The sequence below is a fragment of the Puntigrus tetrazona genome, unplaced genomic scaffold (genome assembly GCF_018831695.1).
Source record: "Puntigrus tetrazona isolate hp1 unplaced genomic scaffold, ASM1883169v1 S000000793, whole genome shotgun sequence".
NCBI classification, from domain to species: domain Eukaryota; kingdom Metazoa; phylum Chordata; class Actinopteri; order Cypriniformes; family Cyprinidae; genus Puntigrus; species Puntigrus tetrazona.
Window position 1 is genome coordinate 324,060 of NW_025048397.1, and position 22,640 is coordinate 346,699.

Sequence of the window (22,640 nt, forward strand, 5' to 3'; positions counted from 1 at the left end):
TTCTGCTCACACTTTCAATTCTCAACCCCTAATTACTGCTTATCGATCTAAAACACGGACAAAATGTGGACATGCTAATAATCAGCCAACGCTAATGCTAATAAGCAAGAAGTTCATAGTGAGTTTTTCAATCAAGGTTTGCAGTCACGGTCAATCAGACGCAGAAACGCAAGTTCAGTTTGTTTCCCAGGCTCTGTTCGTCGTAAAGCTTCACCCGCGTGAAGATTGTCATTTTTGTTCAAATGAAAGAAAAAATTGGGACGGAAAACAAGAGGTGTATATTAAAACGAACGCGGAGGTTCGAGCCAAATCTTCCTCAACAAGTGCGGTCCAAATGAATTCCCCCGTGAATCAATCAAATCAGCACCAATTATGAGTTGGGGTCAGTGCAAGGCTTGTTACCGTGAACCTGCGATCATGCTTCGACTACTAAACAGTGCTGTTGTGAGGGTCTGTGACAGATGAGAGCCTCTAATTACCTCAGTTACGTTCCCAACACAAATACTACTCTCACAATCACATGTTACTAACACCAGAGGTAAGAAGAGGCTCGTTTACGTGAGTGCGTGAGAAACTATATGGACTTTATGTTAAAATGCATCACTGAATGGATAATACAGAGTGGATCTTGCAGTATCCTTCATATTAGAAAGAGCTCATTTCTGACATTTAATTATTAAGCAAAAAATGCATAATAAAACCTAAAAATGATTTATATATATATATATATATTCATTAAAAAAAATTTGCTTAATATATAAAGATTTAGTTCTATTTTAAAATGGATGATAATTATATCATATCATCATATTATTATTAGCATTATTGTTATATTTAGAACAAATTTATGCAACATGGTATCAACCATGTAGACTGAAAAGGTTAGAAAGTGCATTTTTATGACAGTCAAATACAAACAGATTTTCTTCCGACTTTTGGCCCAAAATGCACAAGGTGTCATCAATGACTTCTTCTGGAGCACAAAGCGAATCTTAGAGACTCACATTCATTTTCACTGAAGCAAGGAAAGCCAACGTGTGAGTTGTGTTTGACATTTTCAAGCAACATTTCCTAAAGTCTTGTAAATGTGTTCCTGGGTTTTAGTTAGACTTTTTGCTCACACATTCCTCCTATAAACGAAAAGACCGAAAAAACGATAATCTTCGTAAAATGTTCATTTGGGTAACTTCTAAATTGTACAAATCGTTATTTTTAATATGCAATCCAAGACGGTGTTATTTACTTATAAATGAACACAAGACCATAAATCGACAAATTAAAAACCTCCGTGTCAGTTCCCACTCCCGCTGTCGAACCGTCCTCCTGTGAACTTTCCTGACAGCAGTTAAAATACGTCTGCATCTTTCAATGCTGATCGGACCATTATGTTTGTCATCAGACCATTTTCCTTCTCCTTTTTCCCTGAATTATATTTCCCGACCTCGAAGGGCTTCCGCTTATGACAACAGTTTCTTTGAAAAAGTACCCCCATTATATTCAGCGCGAGACCATCGTAATAACCGTCGTGATTTCTCACGTGAAAAACAAAGCTGACGTCTGGAGCCCGAGACAGCAGCCCGCCGTGGGCCTAAACCCACAAAAGTGCCAGTTTGTTTAATCGCCAAACACCTCGCTAACTCATCACCGCCCACAACCCAGACTTTACCCACGATCCATCTCTTCGGTGAGGACGGCACACATCGTGCCGGCAGCCACTGAGGAAGAGCTTTATAATTGTAATCATATATGTAGAGACGCTGCATTTGTGCCATACTGTACGATTAGTAAGACAAATAAGTAATAATTTGCTAATGACAACATTATGTTGAGTCAGTTTAGGGGCAATTAAAGTGAGTGATATTTACATATGCCTAATGAATCACCGTGCCGTGGCATCTTCAGGAAGCCTCATGAATATTCATCCGTGCACGCGCCAGCCCTGCTGCAGTTTATAAACTGAATTATGGTTGATTTGCCCTTTTAAAAAATGAACATGGGCGCATCTCCCACAAGGAGCGGCTGAACAATAAAGGCTGATTATAAAAATGTTTTAGTGGTGAACCGCCGGTGAGGAGAGCAAAGGCTGATTTTTATAGACTTCCCAGGCTTTCGAGCAAAAAAAAAAAGAGAGAAGGATAAATAAAAGCCATGCGTTGGAAGCACTGGAGCAATCTGTGGCCCCCCCCCCCATTCAACCGGTTGGCACCCATTAGTGAGGTCAACTATATCAGCGAGGGTTCCCCAGCAATCAGCTCCAAACACAGCCTTAATTTGTCATTTTTCATCGAACGCCTGGTCTTTCAGCAGGTGCGGTGTTGTTTGATATCCGTACGCTGCGTGTTTTTGAGATGCAAAACAAGGCATTCAGTTGTCTGATTTCTCCCCGCAAGTTTTGCATTCGCTAATTGGTCGCTATTAATTGCAAGATGTGCGTTCGGAGCTGGGAAATGCAATTCCCTGGGTGGATTATTAATCGTAAATGCCAACATCTGCCGTGGTGAGAGTGATTTGATCCTGCCCACTATGACCTTTTGACCCTCGTCCGTTACAGCAAGCCGCCGTGTACTTTACGCTCTGCTGATCAATAAGTAGTTTCGTGAAATTTGGTTTTATCGCGACAGTCGCAAGTTCAATTCGAATGCGATGATTAAAAATTAATAATTAGTCGTTACCTCGCATGGGCAGTCCGTTGGGATCTTGTGAGGGATCTTAGCGGTGAAATCTGCTAAACTCAGACATCTGAAGGAGATGAAAACCTGGAAATTGAGGGAAATCTGAAATAGCGAAAAAACATCGGAATACAATCTCAAATTAAAATTTGAAGGTTTCACTTACATTTTTCTAATCATGCAAAGGTGTCAGATATTTCATTCCAGAGAGGTTGCTCTTGAAGGATTGCATGAAAGGATGTCATGGAGGACTAAAGCAGAAACACACTTGTTACACACACACACACACACACAAGGGGCCTGTACCATGTTTTATTTATGGTTGGCGTTGCATGATTGTTTTGAGCTGACAAAATCGAGCATTTAAGCATAAAACTTATTGGTACCATGATGCTGATCATCTTTCTCTATCGACTCGGGCTTTGATCTTGAGTTTGTGGAGACATCAGTGAAAAACAGCCAATCACAACACAGGGCAAGTGTGATCGAGCCAGAACTCTTTTGTTGTTAAAGGTTAAGAGATTCGTTTTAAAGAATATGATTTACTTGTCCATGAAAGAGGACAAATAAAGGAACTTTAGTCTATATAGTTCATAATATATGAAATTTTGAAAACGGACAGGGTACATGCAGCTCATTTTAAAGTGTTACTTATTGAATCTACCACTTATTTATATTACATATGATCTGTATATATTAATATTCATTTATTCAATAATAATTGTTAAACCAAAAGTGCTTTTGTGTAATGGATTAATAATAGGCCTAATATAAATCATATTAGAAATATATAAATCATAAGTATATTGAAATTATCATTTAGGAGGAGAAATTGAAAGTGTGTGTGTATATATATAGATATATATATTTTTTTTTGCATCAGACATGTGTCACTTTGTTCACATCTGACTGGTCCAACTTAACTTTTAAATCTCTGACCTTCCCCAAAGCAGGTTAGCTGTGTAAGTTACTATGGAAATGAACACAGCTAAAAGCTAAAACTCTGTATTGGTGCTAGCTGGCTAGCCGGCTAAATGAACCCGGCTTCAAGGTCCAGGCCTCAGGGCTCAGTTTCTCAAAGTACATGGCACACCTATTGAAAACAATAGAGCTACACTCAGTTTAGACTTAGGATGCTTTTGGGAAATGCAGTCAGATTATTACGATGAGGTATCATAAGCAACACTTCCACTGACCTGGCATCTGACAAACCAGCGTCTGCTTTGCGTTTCCAGTCCAGAGCTGAAGGAGAAATGCAGCCCCTCACGTACTGTAGAGCATCACTGACACCTGGTGGCTCACAGCTCCGAGCTCCACCACAAACTGAAGGTGCAGAGAGTTTAACCGCTATATAAAAGAAAGGATTAAACGTCCTGAAGAAGGTTGAAGCCATGTGAAGCATTAGAAAAATAATCCAGACATCCTGACCGTATATTTTGGTTTCATCGCACTGCCACCAGCCAACGAGTTAAACAAAACTGTTCAAAGCTAGCAAACACATGCTAAAAACGCTTAGCTGGTGTGGACGTCTACTTTTGATATAATTATGTTTAGAGGGCTTTATTTGATTCCCAGTACTTTGCATTATAAAATAAACTTCTGAATGTCCGTTAGTTTAATTTGTCTGCAGTCCTTATAACAGATTACGCAATTTAAATTCTAATTAAGTGATAAAAAGCAAATGTTGCACAAAATAGCCTGAATGTAGGGTACTAAGTAAATAGTATTATGATATTATTATAATAACTAGGTAGCCTTGCAATATTTAACTTTTGCAGCAAATTCTTGACAAGAAGACTCAGAATTTATTTCCACAACTCGATGCATGATGGGATACGCTTAATCCCTGGGTCAGGACTTCCTGCTCTCAGGAGGTCAGAAATGCCAGTGCGGGTAACTGGAGAAGACCGCAGACATACTTTTCTTTGTCGTTTTTTTGACCCGTGACGTACTAACACTCCCAGAACATGTAAGCGCTGAACTCACAAAAACAGACCACAGTGAATAACTTCCTTAATATCTGAAAAAAGGCTAATTTTATTGCACTGCATAATTCTGAAATAACCTTTAAGTGGTAGACTATACATTTGGTGCCTGAAAAAAATATATACATTCTCTTTTATTTTGGTTGCAATGAGTATATTTTACACTGGATGGCCCTTCTGGAAGCAACTTGTCTATATATCTTACGTTACTATGTCTGTGCATTTAGTCTATCATGAATAAGAAAAACTCTGCATGACTACAAAACAAGCCACATGCAGTTTCCAAGTGAAACGAACACTAGAGGCAGTGGAACAGCAACACCTTTACTCCTCTGCACACAAATGACTGCCTACCAGTTCCGTACCAGTCCTCTTCTGATCTATTCAATCTGCTCAGTAGCTCAGCTGGCGCAGAAACGCACCTGGGATGCGGAACGCTCAGATATGAGTCAAAGACATGCAGATACAAGCTAAAACGGCAGGATTGCTGCAGCGAATGCATTATTATCTCACATTTGCTTATACTTTTGCTTTTGATTTTTATACGAGCCTGGGTTGTTTTTTAAACAAGCGTTACGGATGACTACCTCTCAGGTCTACCCTCACGATTAGACCCGTGAACGACAGCATCGCACAATTGCTGAAAATCCATTTTTATTTGTATAAATACATTTTAAAAAAGCAATATTATCCCATTTATTTGTGCATACAAAACATCTTAGGAGAATTAAATCCTCAGTAAAACAGCAGCGTATGCGCAAAACACACGAAATGTGCAAAGCCTGCAAACCTCGGTGACATTTAGAATACAGTTCCATCTTTAATAACTACACAAGAACACATGAGCAATGCATTAGCGCTCTAGTAACCACTACTAACTAACAAGAAACTCTGATTAATGAAGTAGTAAGTAATAGGTAATTAAAATATGATCCATATAACTAGTAGTATCTTCAGAAGGAGGTTGTAACACTTGAGCCATTACTATCCAAAACCTTACATACATCTCAAAACTTACATATGTCTTAAAAGCCAAATAATTAGTAGTGTACTTGAGTCATTACCCACTAGGGTCACCATTATCTTCATTTTGGAAATCATTATTTATTATGCATTAGTTATAAACCTGCATACAGTAAAGGAGTTCTCCAGAATATATGAAAAATAGTGTTAGCTAATTGTGAACTACCAGTTTCAGCTGAGTGCTATTACTTACTAAATTATTAGAGTTTCTTGTTAGGCAATAGTAGTTTTTCCAATGATAATAGTGCATCATTTGTTCCTGTCACTCATTAACGATGGAACAGTATTTTAAAGTGTGACCCAAACCTCTTGTTTTTGATGTTTGCAATGTATGCAATAAGTATTTCTATAAGCATATCAATTATTAAAGTGCCCCTGGTTTATGAACAGTTCGTATTTTGGCTTTGGGAGTCCCAAACAACATGTTGACATGCAAGCAAGGTCAAAAACACATTTATTTTTCCCGCGCGAGCGGTTCGTTTAAAAATGTATTTTTCCAAACACTTTCAGTGATTGGTCGTTTTCATTTAAATCTGTTATCCAAAAATGGCACCGATTGGCAAAAAAATCTATTCGCATTTTTATTCAGACCATCTCCAAAAGATCATGGAGATCATTTTGACTCGTTTCAATGATTCTTACTTTTGAGAGAAATAACTTTGTGCACAGTGCATTTTAGAAAACTTTGCAGTTTTTTTTCATTCACTTAGAGCTGTATTACACACTACATGAAACGTAAAATCCGTTAATAGGGGCACTTTAATTATGCACACCAGCTATTTGTGTTATACCGCCTACAACAAAGCTTTTAAATTCCTCAAAAAAAATGCCTCTCAGTACAGAAAAGTGACAAATATCCTGGACATTTCTGAAAGCTCGTTGCTAGACACAAAAACGTTGGGGAAGGCCAACATTCCACTGCTGTCCACTTTGGTTTGGACCGTGTAGGACTTGAGCTCTGTTTTTCCAGCCAGCACAGAGGTATGAATGACGGCGATCCTGGCCTCCTCGTGGTAAGGGGCGTCCCTGTCCTTGCCTACAATAATGTCGTAGCTTTGTTTGGGCTTCCAGAAGGGATACATGACCATTAGCTTCTCCAAGCGCTGCACTGTGAAGTACTCAGCCGGGACGGGCCGCTCGGCGGCGGGCTTGCACTGGACCAGAGTGAGGTGACGGACCTCGGAGTTGTTCAGCAGCAGGGCCACGTTAAGAGGCGAGCTGTAGTACACAGTCAGATGCTTTTTGTGAACCGGGCTGGGACTCTCTGCCTTGAGAAGGACAGATGACTCGTCCCTGCAGCTGCTGAACTCGCTGGAGTTCATCTTCTCGCAGAAGGCCAGATCCTGGGCGCACGAGCACATGTACACGCTGTGTTCGGTCACGTAGGCCACCTTACATTCGGAGTGCAGGAAGGCAGGCGCGGCGAGCCACAGTATGCAGCACAGCACTGCAAAACTCATCGGACTGCACGCCATCTTCTGGGTTCCTCTGAGGCCTGCGTGTGCAAGAAAGAAGAATAAGTTATTGTTGGGCTTCGACTGTGGCTTCGTTCCAAATCCTGGTCAGCTGCCTTGTGTCTGCAGAGACAGCATCCTAAAGGAAATGACACCTCATAAGTGAAGATTTGCATTACAGCCCTCACTGTGTGCAATTTAGCACACATAGGAGATCTGACTCAATATTTAAGGTCTTTGAAAAACCTAGAGACCACTGCTTTAGGGACCAGTAGAGACCAATAGGGACCATTACAGCTTCCATTAAAACCAATACAATAATAGTAATAATAAAATTAAATGTAAAAACTACAATAATTAACAAAATGTATAAGAATCAGAATTTGCGTTGGTCTGAATGAAAATGCTAATTCATTCTTTGCCACTAGGTGCCGCTTTTGGAGCATTAAAAACGGCCTTTTTGGAAAAATGAGTCCTTGCACTAATCGTTTGGGAGTCTTGAACAAGTGTTTTTTGATTTTGCTAGTATGTCAACCTGTTGTTTGGGATTCTCTAAGCCAAATTATGAACCATACATAGTCCATAATTGGGGCACTTTAACATCCGTGTATTTTAAAAGATATGTTAAATGTTGTACTATATAATTAAAAGCATTTGTCAAGCATTCAGTGAGCATGGGAGACTTATCCCACTACTGATTTCAATAGTATCCAGTGTTAGAGGGCTGCAAGCTAACAAAGTGACACTATTAGGGAATAAACATGGCAGAAATAAAAAAAATACTGGGTAAAACCTTTCATTTTGAATTATACTAAACTATACTTTACTGAATTAATTTACTGAAGCAATGCTAAATATATTCTACTGACCACTATTTACGTTCTCCGTCCCTCTGAGCTTGTTGCAATTAATTTCTATGCAGGATACTTTGTTTTTAAGAAAGGATAGTCTTAGTATGCCTTGCAGAAGGATTCTAAGAAACCAGCGTAAGTGTTCTATGTTTTGGAGCAGCCCAGGGTGTGCCTTTAAATCATGTTTCTGTACGTTCCGTCATGTTTCTGGCCAGATGAAAGAGTGAAAGAGCTGCGACTCACCAGTATGTTTGAGTGATGCGAGAACAAGAGATCCTCTGTGATGATTATTCAGCCGATGTGAGAAGCAGAGAGCACAATACACCAGGCTCAGGCCTCTGACAGTCTGTGGTGCGGCCCACTCTGAGCAGTGCCATGGTTTTAAGGGACCGTTTGAGCCGTCGTCTCAGATAGCAAAAAGAACAACATTGTCCGGAGAAACACGGTGGACATGGTCTGCCGGGTCACGTCTGACAACATAAAGGTTCAGAAGGCCACAATGAAAAGCTTGTCTATTTGGGAAGGATTTTGAAAACAAAGAAAAGCATTCTGCCTTGTAAAAAAACGACTGAAACGTAAGAAAATCTGACATTGACCGTATTTCCATGTCAGCTTCGGGTATGCAGCAGAAACTGTACTAAATATTTTGCAATAAATAATAATAAAACTGTGACATTAGAAGAGTTCACAAAGGTTAGCGACTAAAAGACAACTGATCATCTGCTTATTTGAACCATTCAAGTACATGCACTTATCTACATCACCAACAATGAAACCGTACCTTTTCATCGGCTTTCTTGGGCCACTTCAGATGTACAGGTTTGGATTTTATGAGCTAAACATACACAAAACTTCCTGAGCGGCAGTTCAGCTGCAGTACCGTCGCTAGAACTGGCAGGCTACTTACTCCAGAGTCTGAAACTATGCTTGGGTTTCTTATTATGCAACAAAACTGGCCGGACGTGCCGTTAGCAACCACTGTTTCTCCTGCCTGGTCCAGAATGCATGCAGCTGTCCTCCATTTTCTGTCCTGAATAACACCAGGGTGTTTCCACACTTCATCTGCAAGTCAGAGCTCGCGCAAGAGTTCCTTTCCATCTCACCTCTCGCACAGAGCAAACAGTGCTTTAAGAGCTCTTTTAATGCTCCGTGACCTGTTCGTTCTTAACTAAGAGCGCTTTTGATCGTTGAATCCTCTTCTTAGCTTTAAATAAAGGGAAGCAACTCATAAAGAGTGTCCTTCGTGAAGAATTCCTGGCAGCTTTGCCTGTGCTGATTTATAGTTTCCTGTAACTAGCCTGAGAAAAAAAAAAATTCCGTGAGCTGTCTGAGTTGTCAGAAGATAACACCCGGGGCAAAGACCGTTATGTTTTGTTAAAGTGGTTAGATTTCCTTTAGATAAACACTATTCACATGCGGCTTCATTTACAGCAAGCCACATCTAAACAGAAAAGAAAGGCATGCAGTACCTGTCTGTCGGCAGTCAAACACATGTCCATCTCTCGGTCTGGGTGTCTGAGGACCTAACGGCTCATTCCTGAGCTCTGGGGCCGGGCTTCCCGGATTCAGACACTGCCAAAGCCACAAGATCGTGTCCTCAGCATCTTGCTATGCGTGACCAGCTAAGCCAAGAAGGAAAATGTTAACTACATCTGGGAAAAACATGAGACAGTCGATAAAAAATATGATGTAAGCGCAGATGAAGCTTATAAAAGCATTCGCTTGAAACAGGGCAGGGTAAGGTTTACTGGACGTTCTGGTAATCTTGAGGAACAACTTAAAAGAGGTGTATATAATTGTTGTGAGTTCAAACAGTATCTTCACTTCCATTTATATTATGTATCATTCTTATGCTAAATGAATCCCATAATTTAGTTTGAAAGTGTCTAGTAATGTATGATGTGGAAATATTTTATCGGTAACTTACAATAAGGATCCATTTGTCAGCAGTTATATACTATATACATTTGCTAATGCGTTAATCAAATCACAGGTTTAGAATGGTAGAACAATATTTTTAAGGGATTAGAAAAATAATTGTTGTTCAGTAGACCTGAGTTAACATGAATTATCAGTAAACAGTTGTATGTTTATTAAAATAGATTCATCAATGCTGTAACAAATGCATTGCTCATTGTTAGTTAATGTTAGTCAATGCATTAACTTATATGAACCTACCATAAAAGGTGACTTATTTTTGTTGTTATTAAAGGGGTCGTACGATGTTGCTAAGAAGAACATTATTTTGTGTAGTTAGTGTAATGCAATGCGTCTGTGCTGTTTAAGGTGCAAAAAAACAAATAATTTCTCCTCTAACCTCCTTCCTCGGAAACATGTACAAAGCTCATCGTTCTGAAAAAGCGAGGTGTGCTCTGATTGGCCAGCTAGCTACCTAAAGCGTTGTGATTGGCCGAATACCTCAAGCATCCGATTGACAGATAAGCCGTGTTTGATCTATAAAGCCAGATGCACGAAAAAATATATGCACTTTTTTTTCAGTGTTGTTATTCGTGTTGAAGTAAAGGGGGTTTTTACCATTCCGCTAAACTGTGTGCATGTATTTTAGACACATTGTTCTTGTTTCTATTTACTGCTGTGAAATATCAACGGCATTAGCCATTTCAGGACCTGACCCCAGCAGTGGACAGCAACTGTGTCCCTTAAACAAAGCGGTTCGTTCTCCTTTTTTCTACTTTTGGTGGAAAATAAATGTAGCGAAGTTGAATACTTTAGATTTATTTTGCTCAAGTACAGCTAAAAGCACCACAATTTAATTTTTATAAGAAAGTAGAAAGAATTGAGGTATTTGTACTTAGTTACTTTCCACCTCTGGCAGTAACAATGCAGATGCTTGATAGATGTTTCAAAAAATAGACCTACCTGACCACGCTGAGAAATGACTGTTAAGCCTCACAGACCTGGTCTCGTTTTTATTAATCAGGCTTATGGGTGGTCTACCCTCTTTACCGAGCATTCAGGTAAGCTGACTTTGATAACGGCGTTTTGCTTGGGGCTGATACATTTTTTAATAATTTATCAACAATGTGGAAAGCACCGGATCTTCTCACCGCGTTGCCAGATTTGTTAAAAATTGAATTATAAAATACAACGTTTCACTGTGTTAGGAGGATTCATATATTAAAAAATATAAATGTTATACCTAAATATTTTTTTCAATCAACGGAAAAGGGTATCTATACCGTTTAAAATGCATCAAAGCACAAACCGGTCGCCGTATTGTTTTGTCAGGCGGAATATTTGGCAACCCTGTCTATTCGTCTTCAACAGAAGTGAGCGCAGAGCACGCTCTAGAGTCAACACGCTCAGGAAATGCCGTCTGGCTTCAGAAAACACACCTGAATGCGCCCTGCGACGCTTTAGAAAGCAGACTTGACCATGTCGAAGGACCCTGTAGTCCAGTTTGGAGTGTTTTCCGTGTTGCTGTTTCCAGTTGTCTTCGCTACCGGTGAGTATCATTTTGCTAAAGCATTTCGCGCTAACGGTGACATGTCGTTGTTTTTGTTGTGTTGTATTGGTCTACTTTTTTTTCCGTCCCACTGTGAGCGTCCTTGAAGTGTAAAGCATTATGTTATATACGTTCTGTACAGTATATTAAAGATGCCAGGCTATAAATGCGCCTCCGCTTTTTTTCTTTGTATGATTAATTGCGGTGGAAGGCCTGTTTGGGTTTCCTGGCGATCGTGGAAATCTTGGAAATACAAGTAGGCTTGGTTTGACAATTTTGATTTCGCTGATGGGAAATGACTCGAAGCTAAGGCCTGCCTGTGTGCTGACATAAAGGCTCCATATACAGCACGAGCTAAAGGCCAGATGCGAGGAAATTATGCAACAAAATGAGTGGAGTTAAGGCACATCACGTTAAAAGTACCGTGCTGAATACCATCGGTATGAACAGTTCAATACCACGTCACATGTCAATATTAATATTGCTTTTCTTTTTTTACACAAACGCTCATCGGAGATCTCACAGCTCTTACATCCAGGTAACACTTCACAGAAACTTGTCAACGCTGCCCAACTTCATTTAAATACTGATATACATTTTAAATATTGAATATCATTACATTTTCTTGCTCCGAGAAGATAAAAATCAGCGTTTCTGCAGTAAAAAGGTGACTATGGTGGGAATCTCCCTGATAAAACGTGTTTTATCATGACCACAGTTTGAACGCGATTAACAGATTAACTTTTCAGTGAAATCGATGATGCTTCTTTTAGTTGGCTCGGGCAGGTAGCACACCTAGCTCTGTTAAAGATGTCTTGATCTGGAACGCATCTGCTGTCTACAGACGTACATTATAAATCATAAACATCTTAAAGACATCTAATAGACGTCTGTTTGACATCTAAAAGGAGACGCATCACAGATAAGCAAACAACCTTAAATGAGGAAAACAGATGAGCGGAGTGATAGAAAGAAATGCCATGGATGACAGTGAATATTAACCAATATCTGTCAGCTGTATTCAGAAAGTGTTCATGGGTAATCAATGATACGTTCTTCTGTGTTTTATGTTGATACCATGGGAGCTCAAATCATGGCAGGTCATGAGCTCAGATGTGCACGGCTCGAAATGGCTTCATAATGCACTCCGTATTGTTGTATTTATCGTTAATGAATGTCTAATTCTTTTTAAACCTTCTCTCATTTCTCTTTTGCGCTTTCACTTTCTCCCCGTCGATCCTCTCATTCCCTCATGTCTTTAATTTCTGTTTTCTTTCTCTGTTCTTGTTGCGTTCAGCCGGCAGTGCGTGGCCCGGTCTGAATAGTTAATTGTAGAACGTGGTACGTAGCCTTTGTTTTTATTTTCACACTTGTATCGCATGAAAACCGCAGCGAGGTCTGATCTGAGCGGGTGTGAAAACGTCACTGATCACACGTGGTTACGGCGGCAAATCAGTGTGGCCTGTAACCTTTGTACAGTGTGTCTTTATTCTGTGTCATGGCTACAGGGAGGTATGACCTAAAATCAAAACCTTGGTTTGCACGATTATGATTACTGAACAACTGTTGTCTTGCCCTTGTAGTTCGTCATTACTGTCCAATAAATATCGAGCAGATAAGTGCTGTAGATGATCTTTAACAAGTTAGAATAAACACAAATGAATAAATCCGATAAACTCATGCAAATAAAGATGGCAAAAACATTTCCGTGAATATTCAACGTAATGAGCAAATATGATTATAAATCATTTTTTATACATTAAACAGTGAATATGGATTGAACAGTGTGATATGGTATGAATGTCACCGTTAAACCTGAGCTGAAGTAAATAAATGACTTTTCTTGGTTCGTTTAATACTCTCCACCCCCAAACATTAAGCAAGCATCAAGTCCCCGTTCTTTGACCCACTCCATGGGGGTGCCTTTCTACCAGACGCCTGCTGGAAAGAGGCGGAGCCTGGTGGCTTTACTTTGCTGCGCATTCAAACACTGGCTGATCGCCAGAACATTTCAAAATAAAAGCTCATTCGCAGTGGGCCTTTTTAAGTGTTGTTTCACACTATCATTGAAAACCCGATGCATGTTATATGCTTTTCATTAAAACCCTAAAGAATCATAGAAACATGGCAAATGGACACCCTTTTAAAAGAAGTGCTTTTTTTCTGGTTTCTTTTTTAGTGTTTTCTATTTGAGAGATGTTTCCGGTGGTGTACATGCTTTGTTTCGATTTCATGGGTTCCAAAGTAGTAATGCATGCCATTATAAAATGCTACAGTGAGGGACCGCCATAAGTTATAATGCTTTTCCATGTCTTTATATTGAGTAAGTCCTGCATTTCCTGTGGTTGCACATGCTGTCAGCCACTTCCTCCGTTCAAATGACTGAAATAGCAGGCTGTTATGATGGTCGCTCATCCAAAAATCACACGTATGCATCCAAGACCTAATTTATTATAAGTACTGAGACTTGCAGACAACTCCGTTTCAGACTATACAATATCCTATGAGTCTAATAACACAAATGGAGGTTAGGGTAATTACTGTAACAAATATATACATTTCATTTTCATAGATTTTCATATTCTATTAATACAAAATGTTTTATTTTGAGCACACACTGAAATGAAAGGAGACCTTTTTACAGTTTCTTTTTACTCTTTATGAGCAGAAGTGCAAAAGTTTTTTTCTTTCTGTGATTTAAGTGACTAATGAAATTTCGATCAACTAAGCCTCTTCTGGTCAACTATTGTCAGCCCTAATAGTCAGATGACAGGATGTGTGACAGATGTGTGTCAAAGTCAGTGATTGTTTGAGCAAACCTCGAAATCTAGTTCTAGATTGTGACATCTCAGAAGATGACATCCGTTTTAAGAAAAGACTCAGCATTTCTGTAGTTGAGCAATATTAAAAGGGTTAGTTGTTCTCATGAGCTCTCTCTCTCTCTCTACAGTTCCTTCTCCAACAAACGTCAGTGTTGTTTGTCACAACTTTGTGAATGTGTTGTACTGGAACTACAGTAAACCGACCGAACAGCTGAAGTTCAGTGTGTTGGTCAAACCTTATGAAAGGTACGTGTGTGTCACAATCAACTGATCGAGGAAAAACTTCATGAAATGTGAATTACTGAATTTTTCTGTCCTATTTATCTCTAGTGCTTCCCGAACAGTTGACACCTCTCAGACGTACCTGGATATCAGCAGCTACAGCGGAGATGTGGGGGATGATTACTTTGTGTCCGTGTCGGCGCATGATGGGCAGGAGATATCAGAGCGTGCCTCCATTAGATTCACCTACAGCAAAGACTATTTCGATGAGAATAAACATAAATACAAATGTAATTTTTCTGAGTATAATTTAATCATGCGCATACAGTATTATCCACTGTTAGTCACTGTATATTCAATGCACTGTTGTTAACTAAACACAGATATTTCTCAGACATTTTGAGGCTTGTTTGCTAAGTATCAAACATCTGCAGTTGTTAAATCTTGGACCGGCATTGACAAAACCGTGTCCGTTAGACAGGAATGGGGCTTTCTCTACTGCATCTATTTAACAGTACATCTGCCCTAAGACTACGAAGAACATTCAGTCACGTGATCGCTCTTCTAAACCTAAAAGAAAGTGACTCTCATTGTTCTGCCTCGAAAGCACTGCTGCCGTTTCCTTCAGGAAATGCAAATCTGTTTAGATATTTGAATTTTAGAGATTTGCTTTGCTTCATTCGCTTCCCAGGTTATTTTGACTAAACTATATCGCTTTTTCTTTTTCTAGGCTCTTTGGACTTCCCAGCTCTAAATACATCTGTCCACAAAGATGTGATTGAAGTGTCCTTTCAGCACCCTTTCATGCTTCATAACCAAGACATACTAAATGATGAATTTGAGTACACTATCACACATGATGAGGTTAGAAAAGCAGCCGTAGAAAAGCAGTCGCGTCGGGATGCTGAAGTGTTAAAATTCACTTCCTGCTCTTTTCTTCTTCCGCAGCGAAAGTTTTTATTCTCGTGTTTTGAGGATGAGGAGCTGTGCACTGCAGAGATCTACCTGAACCAAAGCGCAGCTGGACAGCGTGTTGAGCTGAAGTTTGAAGGGAAGATTGCTGGCATTCATTCATATACCTACAGAAGCGTTTCCGTCCCTCAGCAGACGCCAGAGACCGGTAAAATCATTATCAGTTCAGTTATTTTCCTCGATGCAGTGCAGATGCTATTAAGTGCAGGAAGTGTGTGACTTTAAGCATGTTAACCCTAACAGTGTGTCATGGGTAGTTAGTTTTATTTCTGTGTGTTGGATAATCTCCTCTATAGTTTCACACACTGGTCATAGTGCACCAGAGGATACATGGCATGTTTTATAGGTTGTTTTTGTGCCACTAGCTGCACCAGTCAACACTACCTTACCCTAAATAAATATTTATAATTCATTCGGTTCAGAAAAGAGATTATATCATTTATCTGTCCAAACAGTGGCAGTTTTGGGGAATAAAGAATCGGTGTCTGATTTTGATGATATGGAAATTCATCTTAATTTGTGAGCGCTTCACTGAATTGTTCTTGACTTTCTTTTGAAGACGACACAGGCATATTAGCAGCTTTGCTAGGCGGAGGGATCGTTGTGCTCTTCATCATCTCTGGCTTTGTGTGGCTGCTCTGCAGAAGGTTTTCCAAAATGCCCAAAATCCCTGCATTTTTGGTAGGTCCTTTTTGTTGTGTATTTTTTACATGCAGTTATTCATCAGTGTTTTGTATTTGGGATCTGGCAACCCATCAGCAGAACCAAGGCTACCCTTTTGTTCCTTTCCGTATTCAGCATACCATTATACCTGACCAGTCTCCTACAACCCAACCCGAGGCAACCTCCATTTCTAAGATGACATCTCAGGGACACACACCCCTGTTGACAGAGGACACTTTTAATTACGGCTCTTCCCCCACTTCTCCAACTGAGAAAGACGAGGCAAACCCTAACCTCGACACCGTAGTGGATCTCCCTGAGGCTTCAGAAGAGGACATGGATTTTGAAGACTCTGGCGGCTTTGGCAGGTCGTCTGACTACGACAGTCCTAAGTTCCTGCAGGAGATGAGTCCGGAGGACTTTACTGAGGGATACGGCCCTCGACCACCAGTGCTTTAGCTCTGAATGTGCGTGAGAAGAAAAGATGGCTTGTCCACATTTGATGTTATCGTTACTTTTTCTCACAGTGGTCGGGTGGCTCGTGCTGAGCGGGCTGTGAAAAAACAACATGGCACCCATTAAAAGCCGTCTACGGTGAAGGCAGGGACTTCTGGTTCTCGCAGTGAGAGCGATGTATTATTGTTGTAAAGATGCATTCTCAGTATTAACTACAGCCGTGGCGAGTTTCCCACAAAATAACCAAAAAAAAATCAATGTATAAAAGAAAACGTTTTGCTAGGAAGGGGAAAAAAACAGTAGCTTTTTCATTACATTTACAGTAACGCAGTGTTACAAATGATACATGTACTTATTATAACAATAAATGATGCTTAATCGCATCCAAGTAACCCTAAAGCAATTCTTAATCCCAACCACATAGCAAGTACATGTGATTAATTAACATTACTCGGTACTTAAAAGCAAAATTGCACTGTAACAAGGACACACATTTGCTGCAATCCTAAAGTAACAAAAGTAATTTTACATTTAGGTTCATCCAGGGCCTAAAATCCACACTTGCCAAAGTAAAAGTTGACAAGTCGCCAGGTAAAACGTTTCTGAAATATAACAATGCGGTGTCGTAGGAACAACAGGTTGTTTTAAAAGGGATTCGCTGTTTCTGACTAAAAGCCAAATAATCTTTCTGAAGACAAGATCATCGCTGTTCTGTCCTAAGAGGCAAGAGCGAATCAAATAATACAGTATGTATGACGGATATGTGTCAGATCCGCATCAAATGCATCAGGTTTTAAAGAGACAGTACTGCTTTTCAAGTAAAACCCGCTGAAGTCTATCATTGATTTCAATCACTGGACTGTTCTAGTCGCCGATTAATCTGTATAGTTTATGTGAAGATTCTTTTAAAATCACTTAATATTAAATAATCAAAGCCTGTATGTTAATAATAATGCTTTTAATTATACTGTAATGCTGAGTTCTTTATAATTAAGTAAAGTTGGGGGAAAATGCATTTTAATAGAGACAGTAGCAGTATCAGTGTGGAAAAAGTTGGTTTTAGACCTCGAGTAAACCCGGAAAACAATCCTGTGAACAGCTGTAAAAATCACTCAAATAAAACTGCTCGTGTACCTGCTATGAGCCATGACCGTCCGGTTTTTCATAAGCGGATATTGCTATTAATCTTGATTTCACGTTTCAGAGCATTCGTTTACCTCAGGGGAGAAGGAAGAGCTGAGTGTATTGCATGCAATGCACTCCTCCAGGCAGTGGTTCGTTACATTTCTAAAGCGTTCGCATATGTTTAAACGATAACAGGCTACAATTAATAGCTGCCAGGCGCTTCTCTGTAATTCTACAGTTCACTTGCTATAAATGTTACGCATTGTACGTTGTATAAAAAGAACAGCATTACTCTGAATGTCGCGTGATCAAATGTTTCATCGCTTAGAAAAATGTCAAGATGCAATTTCAAGGGAGGAAAATGTGATCCGATATCAATGACTTTTTTTCCTTGTGCACTTTTTTTTAAATTACAATGCTGTAAAGTTTTGCTTTTGGAAAAATTAAGCAAATTTGCACAGAGTTGATCAAGAATTGATCTGGAATAAAGAAGGCTGCATTGACTAGAAAAGGTGTCAAAAATTGTAAATCCATTGTAACTAGAACCCAAAAAATGACAATCATACAAGGCATTCTCAATCTCTAGCGTACTTTCATCTGAAGGCCCATACGATACATTCAAGACGTATTTGTTTCCAGGAAATTGCACTAATGGTTGCAGGTGCCATCATTTAGATGATAATATGTAACAAGTTTCTGCACTTTAATAGACTTTATTTTCTTTAACTAGACGTCTGTATACCGTGTCTTCTGATGTTCATGTGCTTTCACATATTTTAATCACAATAAAGTAATTGACCGGCTGCTTCGTTACTCTAGCGCTTGATTGAATCTGTGTGTGGGAGAACAGTGTGTGTGTTCAGCTCATCTAGTCACTTCTTGATTTGTTGATTTCGAAAGGTATATGTCTTAATATTATATATATAAAGGTATATGTCTTAATATTATACTATCCTTACTTATATATCCTTACTTAAAAAATTGCTAAGCTGTTTACAGATTAACTATTATATGTACGTGAATACGCATTTAGTACATACTCTGATGAATTTACTTATAGTTTGTATACAATGTAATGAATTGCAAAGAGCACATTGTTTATTGGACCTTTCTCAAATAGTTTAGTAGATTCTGTGAGAATATCACGTCACTTCCTAATAATACATTGTTAGTATTATGATGAGCATATTTTTCATATGGTGTAAAGAAAAGTTTTTTAAGTTTGCCACACTACAAAAAAACTTAGTATTTTTGTCATGTTTCTAGTCAAAATATCTAAACATTGCATTTATTGGATATTAGTTATATTTAGTTAAAATCAACATGATGCCTGCTGGTCAAAACTGTCTGAATGCAGTAAAAAGCCCACTGCAAATCTTTTATTTAAAGTATACTACATTAAACCCTATTAAAATAATCAAGTACTAATAAATACGAAATGTCCTAGTATCTTATTACTCAAAATTATCAAACATCATTAAAAAGTATATTCTATGGATTCTGGATACTTCTGTGCCACACACTTTACAATCGCCACATTCCCAAGACTCACACACCTAAAAGTAAAAAAAAAAGAATGTGAGAACATTAACACTTTTACCAAGTACGTGAACAAGTACACTTTTGTGTATGAACACACTATATTTAGTTAAATAAAACAACACTTACTGTAATGAAGTGAGTGCCCCAAACTGGAGACATGTGGAAAGTCACAATGATGAGGTCTCTGAAATAGTAAAGATGACATATGATTTGAGTTTTTTAATGAAATCACAACTTTGCAACCTTTTGTATACTTGCATAACTAAATGTCAAAAGAGAGAAAAGATGAACACTTTAAATGAAGTGAAGGAAATTAAACGAGTTAAGTTGTGAGTGATTGACCTTAATCAGATTCTATGTGGAATGATGTCACTACGATGTTTCTGTAAAATTAGAAACATAAAAATGACATGACCTTACATGAAAAGACTTTAACATGACATGATCCTACAACATTTTACATGTTAGTGTCGAGTGTGTTTGCACAACTATTCATCATATTTGTAAAGCATATTTATAGAAAAGCTAAAGCTAATGTTACGGTGGCTAATCTATTATTTTTAAATCATACATGCGCAGTCTTGATTAAAAGATGAATATAGTCGACCACATATATCTTAAAATGATTCAAGTTGCAGATAATTGACGACAGATTTGTTTTTAGCCGAAATCCTTTAACGTAACATGTTCTGTCTGGAAAGTGAACGTGCGTCGAGATAAATACAAAACAAATCATGCTGCTTAAAGTTAAATGCTAAACTGATCCACATACTCAAACGATAGTAACGTTACAACGTTAGCAAGCGTGGAAAATATCTAACGTTAACTTAGTTCATTCGCCAAAAAGTGCAGTGACGGTGACAGTGAATCAATTTATCGATTACATCGAAGAATCAAATCATAAAAATACTTTATGTTTAAGTCTGCATCAATTATGAATGAAGAAAGTACCTTACCTTGTATAATCTCCTCGTCAGTTCTTCATCAATTCTTCCTTGCTACCGTTGAGTCTCTGAACATATATGATATGATATAATAGATGCGCCCCGTGGACCAATCACCAGATCCTGATGCACACACACACACACACTAAGTCATTTACACTACCTGACACAGCTGTGTTTAAAATTGAACTGGAAGTTAAGTGCTGGGCGTCCGGTCAGAGGAGAACTGGCCCCAACTGAGTCTGGTTTCTACCAAGGTTTTTTTTTCTCCATTCTGTATGGATGAGGTTTTGGTTCCTCTGGCTTGCTTTGTTGGGGTCACTTAACTTCTAGTGATTATCGTTGAATTGACTACAGAGACCGTCTCTGCATTTAATAAGAAATTGGTCACTCTCGTCATTATGCATCCCTGTCATTATACTGTACAGTGCTTTGATGCAACCTGTGTTGTTAAAAGCGCTATATAAATAAAAATGATTGATTGATATGATCTCAATCTTAACAACTACTGGCCAGATTTCCAGGTAAACGAATGGGTTCAAATGACAAAAACTGCTGTCATTTTTCTGGCGAGTGTGCGTGAGAAGCACTGAAATGAATGTACTTCAATGCTGGAACTATTGGCCGCTTCATGACACGCTTTACTTCCGCATTCCTCAGTTCCTATGGAAGCCTATGGGAGTGTTGCCACTCTGTTTCTGAACGACTCTGGGCCACAATAACTTCCTGCACACCTTGATTGGCAGATTTCTGGTCCAGACAGTGTTTGGTGAGACCACCCTTTGCCTTCAAAACGACAGCAATTCTTCTAGGTACACTTGCACACAGTTTTTCTTCTTTACGCTGAAGATAGTTCTTAATGACTTTTGCTGTATGTTTGGGGTCATTGTCCTGCTGCAGAATAAATTTCGGACCAGTCTCCCTGATGGTATTGCATGATGGATAAGTATCTGCCTGTATTTCTCAGCATTGAGAACACCCTTAATCCTGACCATTTGCAGAAACGGAGCCCCAAACATTCAAGGAACCTCCACACCATGCTTCCCTGTTGCCTGCAGACACTCGTTATTGTACCGCTCTCCAGCCCTTCGACGAGACAAACCGCCTTCTGCTGCATCCAACTCTTCCATGAAGACCACTTCTGGCCAGACTTCACCAGACAGTAGATGGGTGTACCTGGGTCTCACTGGTTTCTGCAAGTTCTGAGCTGATGGCACTGCGTCTGTGATCCTCAACGTTGCCCGGTCATTGTGCTTCTTCAAAAGAGCTTGAACAGCACATCTTGAAACCCCAGTCTGCATTGAAATCTTTGTCTGGGAGAGACCTCGTTGATGCAGTAGAACTACTGTGACGATCGTCCCGAGGATCAATCGGCACCCTCCGGGGCTTTAGTTTCGAGCTCTCCTTGTCGTGTGATTCTTCACCCCGTCACACTACCTTGTGTCTTGTTGCTGTGCTCAATCTTGTCATGACTTGAAACTGTCTTTCACAACCTTAGTAGCAGAGTTTGGCTGTTCCTCACCCAGTTTTAAGCCTCCTACAAAGCTGATTCTGTTTCAGTTCAGTTTCAATCTTTGTGTGACATTGATGATCATTAGCACTTGTTTGGTATAATTGGTTGATCATATACCTGATATAGTCAGGTGTATGATCAACCAATTATACCCAATATAACCAATTATACACAGTCAGGGATTTTGTAGGTTTACAGAACCTACAAAATCCCTGACTGTGTACTTCTAAGAATTGATGCTGGTTTGAAGGCAAAAAAGGTAGTAACACCAAATATTGATTTGAAGTAGATGTCCATAGTCCATGTTTGTTATATAACGTCTTTTACCAAGGTAACTTAAGCCTGTTGAGATAGATATACATCTTGTATGTTTTGTATGGTTAGGTGATGTGATCAAGTTCGTTACAAAGCAAGGCAAATTTAGCAGTTTTCTATGTCCATTCAAAGTCCGCCTCATCTGAAGTCCTCTCAAGGGCTGGCATCATCTGAAGTCTTCATAAGAGACTGGATACAGTCAGCAGGAGCAATCTATAGGTTACATCAAAATGTGATGTAATCAAACATGGGAACTCACTTTTTCACGACAAACAAGGAACGACTTGTCAAACTTGTCATTGTGAGGGTGATCTCTCATTACAGGGTGTCTTCAGGTGGTTATTGTTCTAGAGAAGAAGAAAAAAACACAAGAGAAATGGTTAAGTGACTCGGGAGGCGGAAAATTAATAAACTTAAAGACATATTTGGAAGAATGTTTTTCAGAAAAAATAAAGTAGGAATATTGACAGAATTCACAAGAGCACTTAGATATTACCTCACAATAAAAGAGAAATTCAATAACATTCAATTCAATGTACAATATTATGCGTTAATCGGGGTTGACTTTAGAATAAAGTCACACAATGAAATAGTGAGAAGAACATCAGACCATTAAAT

General features: G+C 39.1%; 2 protein-coding genes and 1 long non-coding RNA gene across 6 annotated transcripts in view; 1 reads left to right on the forward strand and 2 right to left on the reverse strand.

Moving 5' to 3' along the window:
* Window positions 1-3,927, reverse strand: part of LOC122335474 — a 36,392-nt gene extending 32,465 nt beyond the window's left edge. For both annotated transcript variants that reach the window (XR_006248969.1, XR_006248970.1), the window contains exons 1-3: window positions 3,866-3,927; window positions 2,836-2,920; window positions 2,673-2,756 (exon numbers count right to left, since the gene is read on the reverse strand). This is a non-coding gene — a long non-coding RNA (uncharacterized LOC122335474). The remainder of the gene's footprint in view (window positions 1-2,672; window positions 2,757-2,835; window positions 2,921-3,865) is intronic.
* A 788-nt stretch (window positions 3,928-4,715) lies between these two features.
* On the reverse strand, window positions 4,716-11,014 carry si:ch73-52p7.1 (uncharacterized protein LOC100321084 homolog). Of its 3 annotated transcripts, XM_043233361.1 has the most exons (5): window positions 10,863-11,014; window positions 9,452-9,604; window positions 8,764-9,280; window positions 8,226-8,452; window positions 4,716-7,172 (listed from the first exon to the last, which is right to left on the reverse strand). In XM_043233361.1, exon 5 carries the CDS (start codon window positions 7,150-7,152, stop codon window positions 6,511-6,513), a length of 642 nt encoding a protein of 213 aa, XP_043089296.1. In that variant the 5' UTR covers window positions 7,153-7,172; window positions 8,226-8,452; window positions 8,764-9,280; window positions 9,452-9,604; window positions 10,863-11,014; the 3' UTR covers window positions 4,716-6,510. The 3 variants fall into 3 exon arrangements, with proteins under 3 accessions (XP_043089296.1, XP_043089298.1, XP_043089297.1); XM_043233363.1 differs by lacking the exon at window positions 8,764-9,280; XM_043233362.1 differs by lacking the exons at window positions 9,452-9,604; window positions 10,863-11,014 and having other exon boundaries at window positions 8,764-9,437.
* A 243-nt stretch (window positions 11,015-11,257) lies between these two features.
* On the forward strand, window positions 11,258-18,521 carry ifngr1l (interferon gamma receptor 1-like). The gene is made up of 7 exons (XM_043233360.1): window positions 11,258-11,448; window positions 14,399-14,516; window positions 14,601-14,782; window positions 15,223-15,356; window positions 15,441-15,612; window positions 16,024-16,145; window positions 16,263-18,521. Exons 1-7 carry the CDS (start codon window positions 11,379-11,381, stop codon window positions 16,584-16,586), a joined length of 1,122 nt encoding a protein of 373 aa, XP_043089295.1. The 5' UTR covers window positions 11,258-11,378; the 3' UTR covers window positions 16,587-18,521.
* Window positions 18,522-22,640: the final 4,119 nt, after the last annotated feature.